Source organism: Rhineura floridana, chromosome 2 (genome assembly GCF_030035675.1).
Source record: "Rhineura floridana isolate rRhiFlo1 chromosome 2, rRhiFlo1.hap2, whole genome shotgun sequence".
In the NCBI taxonomy this organism is placed as follows: domain Eukaryota; kingdom Metazoa; phylum Chordata; class Lepidosauria; order Squamata; family Rhineuridae; genus Rhineura; species Rhineura floridana.
In genome coordinates, this window is record NC_084481.1 from 173,436,518 (window position 1) to 173,456,613 (window position 20,096).

Here is a 20,096-nt window from a genome sequence, read left to right on the forward strand (position 1 = left end):
TGAATTCAGTGGAATTTACTTCTAAGTAGACATGCATAGGATTGCACTGTTAGTCTCATTCCATTCCATTCTAATGTGTATAATGTAGTACAACAGTAGAAACTTGTTTTAAAACAAAAACACTTGTTTTATAGTTTCTGGTGATCACTGTGTCCATGAAACAACAGTGTGAAAGTTCTTCTGTTCCTGTGTTGTAATATCCTTGTGGCTATAATTAATGGATATTTCTGAGGTCATATATTGGCTATGACATTTTATATTAGACACTTATACTTTCCACTAAAATATTAATAAAGTGTAAATGAAAAAACAGAATTGTTTTATAGCCCAGCGAGAACTCTCTCTCCTTAATTCACATTTGATTAATATTTTAGGGGCTACTTTTTTCCGCTTAGTTGGAACTGGATCTTCTAACAAATATCAAACCTCAGCGTCTAATGAACTGCTGCAGCAGAGTACAGGAAAGGAAAATGCTAGAAGCCCTCCTTAAAAGAAAATGAATCCCAGGGAGGAGGGGTGTGACTTGAGGGACCCAGAGAGAAAAAGTTTGCTTTTCCATTCATTATTCTTATGCAAAACTCCAAAAGGGACCAGCAATACTGTTTGTTTCTAAACCTGTAGCACAAACGAACAAACAGTAGTCTGCCATGGGAGAAAATGGCTCCCCCTCAGCTCCTCACATGTCTGTATTCATAGATGCAGTGTTTAGACCTAACTGTATGTATGACACACACTTTCTGAAACAATGACAACTGACAACACAAAATGTTCTGTTGTAGAATTAAATTATATATGATAGTACACGGGTTCCCAAACTGTTGTCCGTGGACCACCAGTGGTCTGAGTTTCATTCACATGGTCTGTGACATGTGTGCATTAAATATTCACACTGTTTTTTAATTTAAAAGAAGCAATAAAAATACAATTAAAAATTATACAGCATCTAGCAAAGCACATTAGAATTGCTACAACAAACAGAAAAATAATTAAGTGGACCAGCAAGCAGTAGTGTAGTGGCAAATTCAGAAGTGCAGGGTCCCTTCATGTTAATCACAGCCATGCCCCCTCCCCAGTTTTTTTGCTGTGGGGTTGAGAATGAGATCCTTGATAATGCCTAGGAATCAATAAGCATGATAGAGTGTTTATTTATTTATTTATTTATGAGATTTGTTAGACGCCCATCTGGCAAAGGTTAATCTGCCACTCTGGGCGACTTACAACCAAACACAAGTACATTCCATATAAACATAATCAGAATCCTAAAAATTAGAAATTAAAAATTAAAAGCTTAAACATTTAAACCCCCCAAGATCTGCAATCTGCCAGCCTAAATTTGAATTTAACCCCCCAAGAACTGCAATCTGCCAGCCTAATCCCCTTCCCACACCTGGATAAAGAGCCAGGTCTTCAAGGTCTGCCGTTTGCTAATGAAAAGTGTCTTCTCAGTGTTTGACTCACCTCCTTTCACTCTGATTAGCTCCAAGTTGCAGGAAAGGACAATGAAGCATGTTAGAAGACTCTTCTCAGTGGCTAACACACTTCCTTTTCATGCTGATTGCCTTGTAGGATGCTGGAGACCTTGCACGACTACACCCCTGGTCATTGCCATGCCCCTCCCCCTTTTCTGCTACGGGGTTGAGAATGAGATCATTTGTTAATGCCTTCTCCCACAACAACAGACATCCCTTGGAGCCACTAAGCATGAAAGAGGGTTGAGAATGAGATCCTTGATAATGCCTAGGAATCAGTAAGCATGAAAGAGGAGAGTGTTTGCTATTGAGAAGAGTCTTCCCAGTAGCTGACTCCCCTCCTTTCACTCTGGCTCCAATCAGCAGGAAATGTCAATGAATCATGTTAGAAGATTCTTCTCAGTGGCCAAGTCATTCCACTTTCATGCTGATTGGCTCACAGGATGTTGGAAACATAGGGACCCTGCTGGGATCCTCTCCCAAAAAAGTAAAGGGTCTAAGACCCCCCCGAGACCCTGGACGACTACACCCCTGCCAGCAAGATCATCGGCAATTTTCAAGTGATCCATGGGGGGGGGGAGTTCCAGAACCACTATGATAGCATTTTTTTATTCTTCCATTTATAACTCACTTCAGGGTTTCTGTTGACATTTGCAGGTTATAGTTCTTCTCTGTTTCAGGTAATTTTGAAAATTGCACCAGACAAGGGTGTTGTCTTTTATTATCATCTCGTATCTATAATGTAAAATACAAAAGAGACTAAGTAGCCTTAGATCCACTGCAACCCAATAGAAGTAGACTTGTTTCTTCCACAGATAAACCTTGGGGACACAGCCTTTCAACCGGGGATGGGGAAGAAGAGACCTTTGGTCTTATCTTAAAATGGTCTTCTACATGCATGTAAAGATGATCTCAGGTGGGACTTGAGCACCTTTTGGGCTGAAGGCAAAATAGCACTGTTTGATTTCTCTTGGGTCTTCAGCTTCCCCTTAGCCTTGGGAAATCCGTTCTCATATGACAAGACAAAACATGTACAAAACATGGAAATAACATCAAACAGAACAGTGCTTGCAACCAAATAACATACTCCACTCCCTGCTTAAGAGGAAAGAAAGAAGGAAGAAACCTACACATATAGTCTCCTCAGGAAAGGGCATATGGCACCTGAAGTATGCAGCCCCTAAAAATGAGAGGGAGGGTCCTGAGATCATCTTTACATGCACATGGAAGACTCTTTTACAGTAAAACCAAAGGTCTCTTCTCCCATGCATGTAAGTTGATCTCAGGTGGCACATACCCAAGCTGACCCATAAAGGGTGGGAAAGAAAGGATAAGCTGCTTACGATTTTGGAAGACCATGCTGCAGGACTCTTCTCCCAAATGCCGCCTCAGCCGAGGCATACACATCAACCCTGTAATGCTTTAAAAATGTATTGAGAGAAACCCATGTGGCTGCCCTACACACCTTGTGAAGAGATAAGTTGAGAGAGAAAGCTGCCAAAGTGGCTACTGCCTTGGTGGAATGCGCCATGATCTTAGTTGGCAGCTGCATATTCTGACTGATATAGCTAAAGAGATGCAAGACTTGATCCACCGGGATAGAGTGCAGGACACTTTATAACCCAAAGCAGATGGGTGAAATAAGACACACAATGCATCTTTCTTTTGAAATGGCTTGGTTCTGGTGATGTACACCTCTAAAGCTCGTCTCACATCTAATGAGTGTCAGGCCTTTTGGGCCAGATGGACAGGTGAAGGGCAGAAAGAGAGTAAAATGAGCTCTTGCTGATAATAAAAGGAGGAAAGGACTTTAGGATGGAAGAAAGGATTAGTATGTAAGATTACCCTATCCTTGTGGAAAGTGTAACATTTTCCTTATAGAGCATTGAGATAATTTTCCTGATAAAGCACTGATAGAGCGTTAATTTCTGAAACCCTTCTGGCTGATATAATGGCCACCAGGAACAGGATCTTGAAGTATAACAGGAGTAGAAGAAGAGATTTCAACAGCTCAAACGGAGGTTTCTGAAGGGCTATCAACACTCTGTGTAAATCCCAGGATGGGAAGCGTGTTGGGTTGAGGAAGATGATATAGTCACTCCATGGAGAACACCTCACAAAGGCGTGCCAGCCCATTCAAAGTCCTCCTCCTCCTCTGCCATCTCACCACTCCACCCCCATTCTGCTGGACTCATGACAAGACATGTAACCCTGTCAGCCTGAGGTGTGCCACCAGGGTAACCGCAATCTATGTGAATACCCTGGGGGCAGTTGCCTGACCAAAGGGCATTGCCTTGTACTAAAAGTGCTGGCCATCCACCATGAATCTGAGGTAACATCAATGCCTTTGATACACAGGAACCTGCAGGTAAGCTTCCTTGAGGTCTATTGATGTCAACCAATCTCTCATCAGCAGAACCTCTTTGATTGGCATCAAAGTACTGCAATACCTGATGAATTTGTTGAGATGCTTGAGACTTAGCACTACCCAGGTAGAACCATCTTTTTTGGCTACTGTAAAGAAAATGAAATAAATACCTGTCCTGCCCGAAGCCGAGAGATGCAGACACACACAGTTCTGAGAGGTTTTTTCATTTTATGAAGGTTACATTTGTGTCTAAAGCTTTCCGACTCATTCACCTAACTATGCTTCCTAGGAACTAATTCCCTCTCTATCACTAAGCATGTCTTTGCAGCCACAGACTTTGATGCAGCAGCTTCCCTGCTTCAGTGCCCACTTAAGAAGGTTTCTCTTTCACACAGATGACAGCTACTCCTTAAGCCTGACCGTTGCTCTTCATGCCTCAGAAGCCACTTGGAATGGAGTGAAGTGGGCTGGACCTCAGCTTCCCCCTCCAAATGATGGGGGCTAACAGTCTATTCAGGTGTGGGAAGCGGCTGGGGATCAGCAAGTTGGCAAAGTGGTGCTTCAGGCAAGGGGAGAGTGTCAAGAAGAGATCCCGGCCCTCCTCTGTGTGACAACCTTTCATGTACTTGAAGAGTGCTATCATATCTCCCTTCAGTCTTCTCTTCTCCAGGCTAAACATGCCCAGTTCTTTCAGTCTCTCCTCATAGGGCTTTGTTTCCAGTCCCCTGATCATCCTTGTCCTCCTCTGAACCTGTTCCAGTTTGTCTGCATCCTTCTTGAACTGTAGACACCAGAACTGGACACAGTACTCAAGATGAGGCCTAACCAGTGCTGAATAGAGGGGAACTAATACTTCACGCAATTTGGAAACTATACTTCCGTTAATGCAGCCTAATACAACATTTGCCTTTTTTGCAGCCACATCACACTGTTGGCTCATATTCAGCTTGTGATCAACGACAATTCCAAGATCCTTCTCACGTCATATTGCTGAGCCAAGTATCCCCCATCTTATAACTGTGCATTTGGTTTCTTTTTCCTAAGTGTAGAACTTTGCATTTATCCCTGTTGAATTGCATTCTGTTGTCTTCAGCCCAATGCTCCAGCCTATCAAGGTCTCTTTGAATTTTGTTTCTGTCTTCCACGGTATTAGCTATGCCTCCCCCCAATTTTGTATCATCTGCAAATTTGATAAGCATGCTCTGTACCTCCTCATCCAAGTCGTTAATAAAAATGTTAAAGAGCACTGGGCCCAGGACCAAGCCCTGTGGTACCCCACTTGTTACTTCCACCCAGTTTGAGAAGGAACGATTGATAAGCACTCTTTGAGTACGATTCTGGAGCCAACTGTGGATCTACCTGATAGTTGTTCCATCCAGCCCACATTTAGTTAGTTTGCTAATCAGAATATCATGGGGCACTTTGTCAAAACCTTTGCTGAAGTTGAGATATATTATGTCCACAACATTCCCACAGTCTACAAGGGAGGTTACCCGATCAAAAACTGAGATGAGATTAGTTTGGCAGGATTTGTTCTTCATAAATCCATGTTGGCTCCTAGTAATCACTCCATTGTTTTCAAAGTGCTTACAGAGTGACTGCTTTATAATCTGCTCCAGAATTTTTCCAGGGATTGATGTTAAGCTCACTGGTCTGTAGTTCTCCGGTTCCTCTTTTTTGCCTTTTTTGAAGATGGGGACAACATTTGCTCTCCTCCAGTCATCCGGCACTTCACCAGTCCTCCATGATTTCATAAAGATAATAGACAGCGGTTCTGAGAGTTCTTCAGCCAGTTCCTTCAATGCTCTAGGATGCAGTTTCTCGGGCCCTGCCGATTTGAACTCGTTCAAAGTGATTAGGTATTCCTTGACCATTTGTCTATCAATCTCAAGCTCCAATCCTGACCCTTCTACTTCATGTTTCCTGGGAGGGTCATAGGCCTTTTTTTGGGAGAAGACTGAGCCAAAGTAGGAATTCTGCACTTCTGCCTTTTCTTTGTCATCTGTTGTCATTTTGCCATCCTCATTGAGTAGCTGTGCCACCATTTCTTTTCTCTCTCTTTTACTATGGACAAAACTGAAGAAAGCTTTTTTGTTGCTTTTAGCATCCCTCGCTAACCTCAGCTCATTCTCAGTTTTAGCCTTCTTGACACCATCCCTGCAATTCTGTCATACCTGCCTGTACTCTTCCTTTGTGGCCTGGTCTTCTTTCCACTTCCTGTATGTGTCCTTTTTTGTTTTCAGGTCATCTCTAAGCTTTTTGTGAAGCCACATCGGCTTCTTCTGCTGTTTTTCCCCTTTTTTCCTTGTTGCAATTGCTTGCCATTGCACTTTTAGAATTTCCTTTTTTAGAAACTCCCACCCATCTTGGACTCCTTTTCTCATTAGGGTTGCTTGCCATGGAACCGTATTTACAATGGTTCTGAGTTTATTAAAATCAGCTTTCCAAGTCCAGGGTGCGCGTATGGCTACTCTCAGCTTTTGCTTCTGTTAAGATCAAGAATTCAAGTATGGTGTGGTCACTTTCCCCCAGAGTTCCCGTAACTGCCACTTCATCCACCAAATCATCTCTATTGGTTAGAATCAAGTCCAGGATAGCTGATCCTCTGGTTGCTTCCTCCACTTTCTGTAGGAGAAAGTGATCTCCAACACTCCAACGCTTCTCGCTGGGGACTGGCTTGGGAAGGGATGCGGTGGGGCGCCCCACCTGGCCCCCCGCGGGGACAGCATGACCCGGCGCGATCGGCTCATGAAGGGGAAACCCCAGAGGCAGCCTGAGGCCGGGGGAGGCTCCCGGGTCGGGTGTAAGACCTATGCAGGACAGTGAAACTCTGCCTCCAACTAATGGAAGTCTTACTCTACAACTCCTTTGGCATGGAAAATCTCGATTCAGATGTTTCAGCAGGTGTTGCTAGTGCCCTTTCAGCTATTTTTTTCATAACTACAAGGACTATGAACTTTAACTTTAAAAAAAAAATTAAGCTGAGATTTCAAGGAGCTGAATTCACTCATTCTGCTCTGTGCTCCCATAGAGTTGCTGAATATACACAGCCTTGATCATATACAGAAATGAGTGTCTCCTGAATTACCATACAATCTTTGTTTTTACTGCTTTGTTCTGTTTTTTTTGTATTTTGTTTTGCTGACTGTTACGTTATGATGCGGGAATCACCTTATTTTATAGTTAGTTACTGCAAATGTTATTTGTTATTTAATTTTGAGAACTGTATTATTTTATTGATGTATTATGTTTTATTGATGTATTATGTTTGTGTTTTTTTTTGTAAGCCGCCTTGAGGGCCTTTGGGCCATAAGGCGGGGTATAAATTTAATAAATAAATAAATAAAAATAAATAACACAAGTCAAAAATTTCTTGGAGGGGCCGTGTTTGGCAGAATTTGTCTCCCAACAGATATTGGGATAATTGAAATCCCCCATTACTACTACATCATGCCTTCTTGAAACATTGGCAATTTGCTTTTCAAAAGTTACATTCTCGTCTTCTTCTTGATTGGGTGGTCGGTAATAGACTCCAAGCACTACATTCCTTTTATTACTTGCCTCATTAATTTTAATCCAGATACTGTCAGTGGAACCCTACCCCTTCCTGGGTCATAACATCATCCCCCCTCCCATGCTGAAGCTCCCCCCACCCTGGGGGTTTGGGCTTGGCTGGATAAGCTTCATGGAACTCTCTCACCAAATCTGGCATGTGCACATCAGTCACTGCCTCCCAGGTTCATTCCTCTGGAAAGTACCCAACCACTGGATCAAGTACTGTAACTTTCCCCAGCACCGCCGAGAATCTAGCATCCATTCCACATCAAACTCTTCCTGACCATTAACCACTGGGGGGAGGCGGGGCTTCCAAAGTTGGATGGGGATCCAGCAGCTGCTCTAGAGTAAGCAGAGAGTGGTGAAAGATGGGAAGGTGGGAGACAGAGATGAAATGCCATGGGGTTGATCTGGGCTTCTACTTCAAAGGGTCTCAATCTTTGAGCCTGCAACTTCTGACTAAGAACCCTTGTGGGCAAGTAACATGTGGACAGCACACTCAAAGTCAGAATCCCCCTCCTCGAAGCCCCCCCCAGTCCTGTCATAACAATACCCAAGTAATGCTCTCCTGGCAGCACTGGTTCAATCACAGAAATGTGCAGGAGATGGTGAATAGCTTTCTGTGTCCTGGCTCTCTTGTCCAGATTTGAGGGAAATGGAGAGGGGAGGAATCTGTGTTGAGGCGTGGATGTGAGCTCTATATGGAGACCTTCTCTGATTGACTGCAGCACCCACTGGTCTGAAGTGATGTTGCTCCACTTGTCCAAAAAGAACTGCAGATGGCCTCCCACAGGGATAGGTGGGTACAGTAGTCCGAACTAGTGTTGATAAATCTGCCAAGGTCAGCAGATAACAGGAGCCGGCTGGAGAAAGGAATGCTTCTAGCAACTGTACCAGTAGCAGTGTCCGTAAGCGTCGTCGAGGTGGGAAAGCTAGGTTCAGAAAGCCAGGGGTTCAGTCCAAAGGGTTTGGAGTCTGCGAACTACGTTTCATGTGGAGGTCACACCCGACATTGTAGTCAGCAACACGCTGAAGCCAGGGTCTGTCTTTTAAAGAACACCTCTGCAGACAGGTGGGAACAATCACCCCTCTGGCTTCTGCAAGCGTGCCAGCCTTAAACGGACAGGCCAGCCCCTCTGCTGCCTGACTTTCTGTCGCCTCCGCTCTGTAGGTGGGAGGGGAGCCTCTTGGTCACTGCCTGATTCGGGCTGAAGAGCTTCAGCTGTATCTTGGACGCTCTCCAGCTGAGGGGGAGTAGAAGCTGCATTTTCAGGAGTTTCCTCTGTTTCCCCTTCTGGGTCTGTGGCTGTTACTCCTGAGTCGTCCTCGTCTGACAAGTCGTCCAAAGGGGCCATGACAGTGTTTGTCTTCCCTTTTCTTTGCAGAGGACATAGTTTTCTTGTTCCTAGACTCAACTGATACCTTCCCCAAGGCCACATCTCCAGAGCTTGCTCCTTACATAGGGCCCTGTGGCCAATTAAAGCGGGCCATGGTGTCCACTTCCCAGTGCCACAGCCAAAGGGTGGTTCCAGTGAACATGCCTGCTGCCAACGCCCTAGCAGAAAATTGGACTGCGTCCATCGAAGCTTCCACCAAAAAGGCCACTGCTCAGGAGACTTTCAGAAGGGTTTTTCAGATCTAGGCAGGATCTTGATGAGAACTGTCGAACAATTCTTCCAACCACAGTAGAGTAGCTCTTGCAAACATTGAAGCTAAAGCCACTGCCTGCACTGAGAGGGCACTTGCATCATGAAAACATCATAGACCCAAGCCCAATTTCCTTTCCACCACATCCTTTAGTTGCGCATTAGACCTTGCATGGGAGCATCTATGGGGGAAGTTCCACTGATCCATAATGGACTGTTCCAGAAAGTAATATTTATTTGCAATTAGGACCAATTGAAGCATGGAGAGAAATTTGAACACTCTGGACTTAGGATCCACTGCCACTCTCAAAGAAGTGGAGTCTGAAGTGGGAGTATCTTCTGAAACGTTCAATTTTAGTGTCTCCATAGCCTTACATTACAGTGGTAAATAATGTTTGTTGTTGTTGTTGTTATGTGCCTTCACGTTGATTACGACTTATGGTGACCCTATGAATCAGTGACCTCCAACAGCATCTGTCATGAACCACCTTATTCAGATTTTGTAAGTTCAAGTCTGTGGCTTCCATTATGGCAGCATTTCCCAACCTTTGGGTCCCCAGATGTTGCTGAACTACAACTCTCATCAGCCCCAGCCAGCATGACTAATGACCAGGAATTAAGGAAACTGCAGTCCAGCAACATCTGGGGACCCAAAGGTTGGGAAGGCTGCTTTATGGAATCAAGCCATCTCTTGTTTGGCCTTCCTCTTTTTCTACTCCCTTCTGTTTTTCCCAACATTGTTGTCTTTTCTAGTGAATCATGTCTTCTCATTATGTGTCCAAAGTAGAATAACCTCAGTTTCATCGTTTTAGCTTCTAGTGACAGTTCTGGTTTAATTTATTCTAACACCCAATTATTTGTCTTTTTTGCAGTCCATGGTATCCACAAAACTCTCCTCCAACACCACATTTCAAATGAGTTGATTTTTCTCTTATCTGCTTTTTCCCTGTCCAACTTTCACAATCCATATATAGAGATCGGGAATACCATGGTCTGAATGATCCTGACTTTAGTGTTCAGTGATACATCTTTGCATTTGAGGACCTTTTCTAGTTCTCTCATAGCTGCCCTCCCCAGTCCTAGCCTTCTGATTTCTTTACTATGGTCTCCATTTTGGTTGATGTCTGTGCCGAGGTATTGATAATCCTTGACAAGTTCAGTGTCCTCATTGTCAACTTTGAAAATGGAAATGGACTGCCTTCAAGTCGATCCCGACTTATGGCTACCTTATGAATAGGGTTTTCATGGTAAGCGGTATTCAGAGGGGGTTTACCATTGCCGTCCTCTGAGGCTAGTCCTCCCCAGCTGGCTAGGGCCTGCTCAGCTTGCCACAGCTGCACAAGCCAGCCTCTTCCTTGTCCGCAACTGCCAGCTGGGGGGCAACTGGGCTTCTTGGGACTATGCAGGTTGCCCACGGCTGCACAGGTGGCAGGGCATGTAACCCCTGAGCCACTCACTGTGGGGTGATCTTTAGCTGGCCCTTGACACCCAGGAGACATAACCAGGGATTTGAACTTAAGACTCTGGACTTTCTTTTTGACATTCAGCTGTAGTCCTGCTTTTGTGCTTTCCTCTTTAACTTTCATCAGCATTCGTTTCAAATCATTACAGTAGGGCCCCGCTTATACGGCAGGTTAGGGACCAGGCCCCCGTCGTAAAGCGGAAATCACGTAAAGCGGAACCCATTGACTTTAATGGGTCACGTTGCGCAAAAATGACGCAAAATGGGGAATTTCCCTTGATTGAAAGCCGCCGCATCAGTGGAATGCCGTAAAGCAGAACACCATAAAGCAGGGCCCTACTGTACTGGTTTCTGCTAGTAGTATGGTATCATCTGCATATCTTATATTATTGATATTTCTCCCTCCAGTTTTCACACCTCCTTCATCTTGGTCCAATCCCGCTTTCTGTATGATATGTTCTGCATATAGATTAAACAAATAAAGTGATAAAATGCATCCCTGTCTCACACCCTTACCGATGGGGATATTCTGTCCTTACAGTAGCCTCTTGTCCAGAGTATAGGTTGCGCATCAGAACAATCAGATGCTGTGGCACCCCCATTTATTTTAAAGCATTCCATAGTTTTTCATGATCTACACAGTCAAAGGCTTTGCTGTAATCTATAAAGCACAGGGTGATTTTCTTCTGAAATTCCTTGGTCCGTTCCATTATCCAATGTATGTTTGCAATATGATCTCTGGTGCCTCTTCCCTTTCTAAATCCAGCTTGGACATCTGGCATTTCCTGCTCCATACATGGTAAGTGCCTTTGTTATAGAATCTTGAGCATTACTTTACTTGCATGGGATATTAAGGCAATAGTTCGATAATTACTGCATTTCCTGGGATTCCCTTTCTTTGGAATTGGGATGTATTTTGAACGCTTCCAGTCTGTGGGCCATTGTTTAATTTTCCATATTGCTTGACAATTTTTTTTTCAAAATTTGGACAGATTCAGTCTCAGTAGCATGTAGCAACTCTATTGGTATGGCATCTATTCCTGGTGAGTTGTTTTTTCCAAGTATTTTAAGAGCAGCATTCACCTCACATTCTGAAATTTCTGGTTCTTCATCATATAGTTCTTCCATGAATGAATGTGTCATCCTGGCATCTCTTATATAGAGGTCTTCAGTGTATTGCTTCCATCTTCCTTTTATTTCGTCTTGGTCAGTCAGTGTGTTTCCCTGTTGATTATTCAACATCCCTACTCTTGGTTTAAATTTCCCTTTCATTTCTCTAATCTTTTGGAATAGGGCTCTTGTTCTTCCCTTTTTGTTGCCCTCTTCTATTTCTATACAATAACTATTGTAATAGTTCTCTTTGTCTCTACGTACTAGTCGCTGTATTGTTGCATTTAGGGTTCTCATTTCCTGCATTAAATATTTTGTAGTTGCCTGATTTAAAATATCCCATTCCCGTCCATTTTAATTCACTCATTCCAAGTATTGTAATGTTGATACGTCCCATTTCTTGCTTGACAATTTCTAACTTTCCCTGGTTCATGCTTCTCACATTCCATGTTCCTATTGTGTGCGTCGTATAACTCTGGACTCTCCTTTCGCATCTGTGTGCATCAGCCTCTGGGCTTCCTTTCGGCTTTGACCCAGCTGCGTCATTAGTCACAGCGCTACTCGTACTTATCCTTTGTTCTTCCCCAGTAGCTCAGTGAGTGCCTTCTGACCTGCAGGTCTCATCTTCCAGCACTATCTCGTGTTGCATTTTGGATACTCTGTTCATAGGGTTTCCATGGTAAGAGGTATTCAGAGGTGGTTTACCATTACCTTCCTCTGAGTTTGGTTGCATCTTAGTCTGGTGTCTCAGCTTTTGACCATTCTGCCTGGGTGCCCCTGGTAAATAATGTGGTTCCTGAAAAACCTGATTTGAAGACACCTCCTCTGTCTCTGATGCCCCACTCCATTCATCCTAATCTAGAACAATTAACTCCGAATCTGCATCATCCAAAACCTCAACAGAGTGCAAAAGAGAAGCTCTGCCTCTGGGCACTGCATGAGGCTCTGGAGAGGAGTATGCACATGGTCTCCCCAAGACTACTGAGTTAGCTGAGATTGTGCCTGACTACCTGTCACAGTTGTCATAGAGTTTTGAGAGCGGGAAGGTGTGGTAAAGGCAGCAGTGGCTGGGTCCTTCTAGATGATATGGCCATTTTTTCCTTAGCTTTCCCCATAGCTGTATGTAAAGGTGACTACCACCACTGCACAGCTTAGAACTTTCCAGAAGAGAGAAAGGCGGGAGATAATAGGGAGAGTCGGGAAGGAAGCAACAATGACTACTGCTGCACAGCTTATGACTTTACAACAGAAGAAAAGGTGGGAGATGTTAGGAAGAGTTGGGGCAATGATGAGGAAGTAGCTAGGGCAAAGTAAAACAAGCTGCCACAATTGGTGACCTTGTGGAGGGGCACATAGACAGGCAGATAACACAAACAGCAATTGGGGTTTTTGTTTTAGTTAGTAAAAAAGAAAAATGGATTACAGGACTACAAAGGCAGAAAACATATACAGAAACACTGAATAGCAGCCTGAAAGTAATCCAGAATCAGAGCTGCAAGCAGAGAGCACCAAGAATACAACCATAGATGGTGAAGGCGAAATAGAACTGGTTTCTCAAGACTAAGGGGAAGCTAAAAGACTCAAGAGGCATCAAACGATGCTATTTTGCCTTTGACCACAAGGTGGAGTTCAAGCCCCATCTGAGATCATCTTACATGCGCAGAAGAAATTCAATTCAGTTTGCATTTAAAGCCAAATCTATCAAAATCACACTTTCGGAAACAAAATGAGAACCAAAACACAGCAATCTTTCAAAATTCACACTTATATGAATTTTGCAATGCAGTTCTCCAGCCAAACAATGTTTACTAAAATGCATGAATTTGGGAGATATGTGCATAAAATGAATATATTAATGAAAAATCATACAAAAAACAATTATATTAGGATAAATTGCTTGAAAAAAGGTGTACATTGCTCACAACTGCATAGAAAAAAATTAAAAAAAAAAAAACACAAATTGCTGCAGAAATGTGGAGAACTGAATTTGAGACTTGGAAAAAAATGAAAAATTGAGAGAAACAAAATTACAGAACCTTCCATCCCTGCTTCCAACGTAAATCTTTAACTAACCAGTTACAAAGCAATCCTAATGAGGAATCGGGGAGATGTAGAGTGGTGGATCTTCCACCGCATCCAAAGTCTTGCTGACTCTTAGCACCCAGGAAGGAAGTTGGGGAGCATTTCCCTCCTTGTTTTGCTATGGCAGTTCCATGCTAGTATAGCAGAGGGGACCAAAGATTGGGCTCCAGTGGATCCCAAGCTTACAAAATCCTGCCTCATAATGTCCTGCTTTGAGGCCTTTCCATTGGCCACCTCGAGCAGAAGGTCTGCCAGCAGTAGCTTACTACTGGAGCCTCCTCCCACCAGCAGTGCTCCTCTCTACTAGTGGGAACACAATATCTCCCCAGCCATTGGCATTCGGGGTTAGGATTGTAGCCTTGTTTAGTAACTTATTCAATAGCTTACCTAAAATATACACAAACCTGGAGCACTCCATAATCAATGAAATGTAGAAAAGGTACAAAATAAGTGACATTACCATAATTTGTCCCAGCAGCCTAAGACATATCTGGGACTGGGAGACTGTGCAGCCCAGCTACTGAGCATCAGCGCTTGCCCCAACTGCAAGTGGCTGTCTCATTTACAATAACTTCAGGGAATCAGGTACCAACAGCTTGTGCCTCCTTGCCAGGATTGTTGTGACTATTTGTACCAGTCACTGTTACTGATGGCAACTGGGTAGTGCAGCCTAGGTATGGCTGGCATTTCCTAGAGCTCAGTTTGGTGCCCCATAGTGCTGCTAAAGTGCAGAGTTGTGGTCTAGGACCAGGACCATAGTAATATGCACTAGTTCAGATTTCTAGTTTAAAATCACAAAACAGCATCCAAACATTTGCTGTTAGACGGCTATAAATTACTTAAGAAGTAGCCAAGGGAATAGTCTAGATACCAGCTCTGAAGGGGTGATGGAGACCTAAACATACCAGTGAGAGATCCTGTTATTACAGCTACAAAAATGGCTGCTTTCTGATCTTTCTTTAGCCTTATTTGGGTGTTTTTCATTCCCATGGTGAACAACACAGGAGCAAAGTGTGGGGCCACACTAAGTAACCCTGCCCCTGACATTATGCATGTCCTCCCTAATGTCCATGCACGCAGTGCCAATGGTTATAGCAAGCCGGTCTTCATTCTATGTTTGTACACATGGAATCTGCAAGCTAAACAGGGCTTTTCTCTCTCTTTCTGTCCTCACCTAATTAATTAAGAGGTGCTAAGGATGAAACCTACTTGGAAGCCAGTTTCTTGGAAACTCTTCCTCCAATGAATGTCTGGTAGTTGTGATTACTGAGTGGTGAGAGAAAAGTAATCTAGGTATGGCCACAGCCAATTATATTTAATATTACCAGTAGTAGTATTACAGCTACTACGTAACTTCCAGACCTGTAACCTAGCATTCAACTAAGTTCTGGAGCTGGTTCATAAGAAGTCCTGTCTCAAATTAAGTCATATTCCTAATGACAGCTTTGGAGAAAATTGAAGAAAGGGGTGTAATTTGCAAGGTATTGGCCTGAGTTTCAGTGATCCAGTTTGCAGAGCAAAAGGATTGGAGCTGAAAGTTGAAGGGAAACTGTGGGTGCCAAGTTGTAACTGAACACAATATGCAAGACTGCAAAAGATGTTTGTTGCTTACATGGTATGGAAATTAAGTTGAAATCTTCCATATTTTTGGTATATGAATAAATGGACAAGCACCTTAATTCATCCCTTGAACTGAAGGGTTTTTTATGCCTGAATGCATCATCAGCATTTTTCACATGTCACCACTTCAAACTACAAGGATTCTTCTACAGCTACAGCTACAGCTACAAGGATTCTTCAGCTTTTCAATGTTATAACTAGAAATAAGCTTTTACCATCATTATTATGATTGGGGTTCTTTGTTACCTTTTTAATTGCAGTGAATTTTACTGCCAGTAAGCCCACAGAATGCGTCCTTAAAATTCTGTTTCATAAAGCTTCAAAATTCTGCTTCGTAAGTCCATCATGACTGTGGGGTGATGCTCAGGGGCTATTGTTTGGGCCAAAATTTAATTCTATAGACTTATTTTTGATATTATTCAGATTATGTTTTTGTATTCTATTCTATTGTTGGACCTTATTATTAATTGTTTCACTTTATTGTATATTTCTCAATGAGATGTTTTCTTTAACTTATTCTCTGACTGTATGAATTTTGTTTTCTAAGTTAATTATGTAACTTTTTTCATGTTGTGAGCTGCCCTGAGCACAGATTACTGTGGGAAGGCAGCATAAAAATAAACCATGATGATTATGAAATATTGGTTTTAATACATCTGAATGTTGATTGTGGTTTTTAAAAACTTCTCCAGAGTTTCGATGCATAAGGCTCTTTTCCCCTCACAGAATTACTTGCAAGTTATACCTTGCCATAAGTCCAGCCAAGTTCTATTTTATTCATTCCCCAGAGTTCATGGATATTTTCAGCAAGCTTGTCTCTGATCTTCTCAAGATGGAGAGGCAAAACAATCTATAAGAAAATATGTGAAGTTTCAACAAGATAAAAAATTATCAGCAATATCCTATGTGTATTTTATTCATTATCAGATGACAAATCATACAATACACATTAGAAGGGTGGTGTAGTACTAAATAAAAGTGCCCTCTTAATTAAAATTTCAGTCAGATATATTTTACATATTGATACTTTTCAATTGAACTTACCTGGCTGGTGTCAATTGGACAAGGGATAAAATTAGCTTGGGAGAGAAATTGTGTGGTACCAAGCAAATCTCTAATTCCATCAGAATCTCTCTTATATTCTTTAACTGGCTCCAATTTCATCTTCTCTTTTGGAAGCAAAGCTTCATAGCATGGAACGTAGCTAGTAGGAGGTAGAAACTTGAACTCTCCATGGCGCCCACCCATTAAGAAACGCACTCTACACAATTGCAAATGGAAAAAGTATAAGGTATTTCAAGAAGGTGATTTAAAAAAAATAACGATATAAAGGCTATCTATAACACTCTAATTCTCACCCCACAAATTAAGAAGCAATTTTATTAAAGAACAGTGAAAAGGTATACTTTGTTATTTTAAAATTTTCCATTATTTATTGATAAAATAATTTCTAACCACAGTTGAAATCTTTTTACAGACAATAAAAAGTGTCTAAGGTAGAATATTCAAATGCAATCAAGTAAGGACAAAAATCTAAGAGTGGCATCTAATGTTAGTCATACTGAAATTAGACCCATTGGCATTTTTCATTGAAATCAATGAACTTGGGTAACCTATGTGTATTGATTTCAGTGGCTTTGCTGTGAGCATGACGTAGTTGGATATCATCACAAATGATTTCCCCATAGGTCTTGTGCCATATGTGATTAATAATCTTTAGTATCCAACCTTCAAGACATCATGTAACCACCTCATCAATTTTTTATGTACGTTGAACAAATAACATTTTTTAAGGCAAGAACTTACTAACATTTACTGCTTTTCACTTTTACCTCTAGTTTTCAGTTTCCATTATAGGCAACTTTACTTTAAATATGTCTATTGTTTGCTCATGTACAGGTGGAAGGTTACGTTCTAAAGTTGCCTTCTGGTTAGGGAGTTTGGAAGCCTACACAAACACCTTTGTTAAAATAGCTTTTACTATAAATGAGGAAAGAAATAAGTTTTCTCCAGCATTTAATGCCCTTTCATCTATCCTTTCTTATACAGTGAACCAATACTATAGTCCTTCTCCCCAGCCAAGCTCCATATGATGCCATTGTATTGTCTGGATAAGGCAATGCTCTCATGCTGATCCTTAGCATTGCAGGCTGCTGGATCACCCTGCACCTTACAGCCATTCTGTCCTCTATCACTGTTTTGTTCCACTTTTATCCTCCACAGCCACTTCCAGCATTCGGTCACAGTCTTCCCCTCACCATATGTACTCCACAAATTCACAACACTTTCTTCTTCCTCACTAGCCCTCCATTCCTTCTCCTCTACTCCCTGTGGTCTAAGTGCCACAACTTTCCATTTTCTAACATTCCAATTCCCTTGGCAACCCAGAACTGTCCCATCCTTAACTACTTGTCATTGCATTACCAAGACCTGGGCGGATGAGCTGGGCGGCTCTGACTTGACCCAACAATTTTCTCTCAAGTACTTTATGAAGCACCAAAATAGATTGGAGGACAGGGGTTGCCATCATTCATAAAAATTCAACTTCTTCTCCAGCAAACCAGTTTGCAAAGTTGCTAGACTTGAGAATGTACAGTTGGTTTGGGCCAGAGAGAGAGAACAGAGTCTGCTGGTGTATTATCCACACGTCTACACAACAGTCTGCCTGCCTGAGCTTGCAGAGGCAGTCTCTGGCATGGTGCTGGAAAGCCCCAGGCAGTTATTCTGAGGGACTTCAACATCCATGCTGCAAGAAAGAAAACTTTCTTTTCCAGTGTATCTGCAAAGTATTATCTCCTGACTTGGTAAACTGAGATTGTCCTGCCCCCCCCCGCAATATTATCTGTCCATTGTTACACATTTGTCACCTATACCTTTTTTTTTTCATTTAGAAGAACCTGGTGTCACCGTGACAGCACAGCCAGATTCCTGTTAGGTGATGGTTCGTCTTGACTCACATTTATTACACTTATTGATGTTCACCATTGAGCCAATTAGCTGCATGTTACCCACCTCGTCCAATAAAAGCAGATAAAACTTTGATGGTTTGCATACAATGACATATGGTTAAGTAGATTAAATATGTATCATGTATCAGTGAGCTCTCTCTCTCAAAATAGTAACTAACCAGATAATACAAGGTCACTGCAAAAAGAGATGACAATTTACAAGATAACTGTGTTCTCAGTCTCTTTCAATATCTAAATGAGGACAGCATAATATGGTTTGTATCAGCCATGTTTTGAAATTGTGTATCATGTTATGCAGAGTAAACAATCATACTGTTTCCCAACTAGGGACAATGGGCCAGAAAGAAAGTTTCCAATTTTATTGTCCTACAGTCCTGCCTCATAATCAGGCTATTGTTCATAAGGGAGGACAGGTGCACAGATTAGAAACTAAGCACATCATCCTTTTGAGATCCAGATATTCCACAAGAGAAACCTCCAAATTTTCTGTAGAGTACTATTTTCCTTCAAAAAGCAGCAACAGCTCTGGAACTACAAGGTTGTTCAAATATATTTTGCAGCAGGCCTACATCTTTCATCTAGAACAAATGAGAGAAATGCTTCTGGTTGGCTTTAACGGCACCCATCGCTTTCTCTCTATATGAAGATGGTACCTTCCCCCTTTAAACAAGTCTGAAGAAGAACAGAGGAACTTATTCAGAAATGACCAAAGGAGAAAAAGCAACATAAAAAGAACCAAAAGAAAAGTGTAAAAGTACAATCATGTACAAACCTGTAGCATACATGATTCTCTGTCCTACCATGAGGGGCAGCAGAAGCCTTGCAGATGAAATAAGTATGTATTCCCTACTCTATGCATCAAGTGGGAATGATAATTGCAATAGGAAACTGAAGGCAGCTCAAGCCAGGAATCAACCACCACAGAGCACAATCCTCTTGATTCTGGGAATCAGGTAATTTCCAAAAGCCAGTCTCTTGCAGCTGCCTGCTACTATATAGCTGCTAGGTTTGCCACGTTTCCTAGGGATGATATCTTGATGGTTGATCCTTGCAAGGATCAGGTGATAGGTGATGTGAAAAAAACTCTTCCTGAGACCATGGAGAGCTGCAGTTGGTTTGAGGAGACAACACTGGGACGGATGGCTAAACAGTCTGAGCTAGTGTAAGGCAGCTGTCTATGCTCTCTTAGGGCCATACTAAACAGGATATAGGAGCACAGGAATACAGGAGGCTGTCTTATATTGAGGCAGACCATTCATCCATCTAGCTCAGTATTGTCTATACTGACTGGCAGCAGCTCTCCAGGATTTCAGACATTCCCAGCCCTACCAAGAGATACCAGTGAGGCTTGGCCCTTCCTGTGACTGAACTTTCATTGGCTAAAAGCTGCTGCGTGGGATGACTTGGATTAGGGCCATAGCATGGGAGGAGGATCAACCATTTCTTTCCATGCTGTTTTCTCAATTTAAATACTTTACTTTATTAAGAATTGCAGGGCCATAGGCCAACACAAGTGCATAAAACAGGTACAGTAAAATTTATATAGATTTAAAACAAAATGTTAAAACAGACAACAATGAATCCCTAACTATTACATGAATACAACCCATCTATTTCATAAGACGGATTATAATTAGCTCGAAGTTTTCGCGCAGCAATTGCGAACAAGGATACATTGTAGGTCACCTCCAAATTGGAGTCAGACAATAGGAAGGTTATTTTGTCCTCTACTGAATTAAGCAAGTAGGTATCTGTCCATTTCCAAAGGAATTTGGATCTGGGATTTTTATAGATTGGACAGTAAAACATTACGTG

The 20,096-nt window shown here is 42.2% G+C and overlaps 1 protein-coding gene across 1 annotated transcript in view; it reads right to left on the reverse strand.

Moving 5' to 3' along the window:
* Nucleotides 1-20,096, reverse strand: part of RYR3 (ryanodine receptor 3) — a 481,871-nt gene that overhangs the window by 362,300 nt on the left and 99,475 nt on the right. The window contains exons 21-23 of the mRNA XM_061612803.1: nt 16,357-16,573; nt 16,058-16,162; nt 2,101-2,204 (exon numbers count right to left, since the gene is read on the reverse strand). Coding sequence (XP_061468787.1) covers nt 2,101-2,204; nt 16,058-16,162; nt 16,357-16,573 — 426 coding nt within the window. The remainder of the gene's footprint in view (nt 1-2,100; nt 2,205-16,057; nt 16,163-16,356; nt 16,574-20,096) is intronic.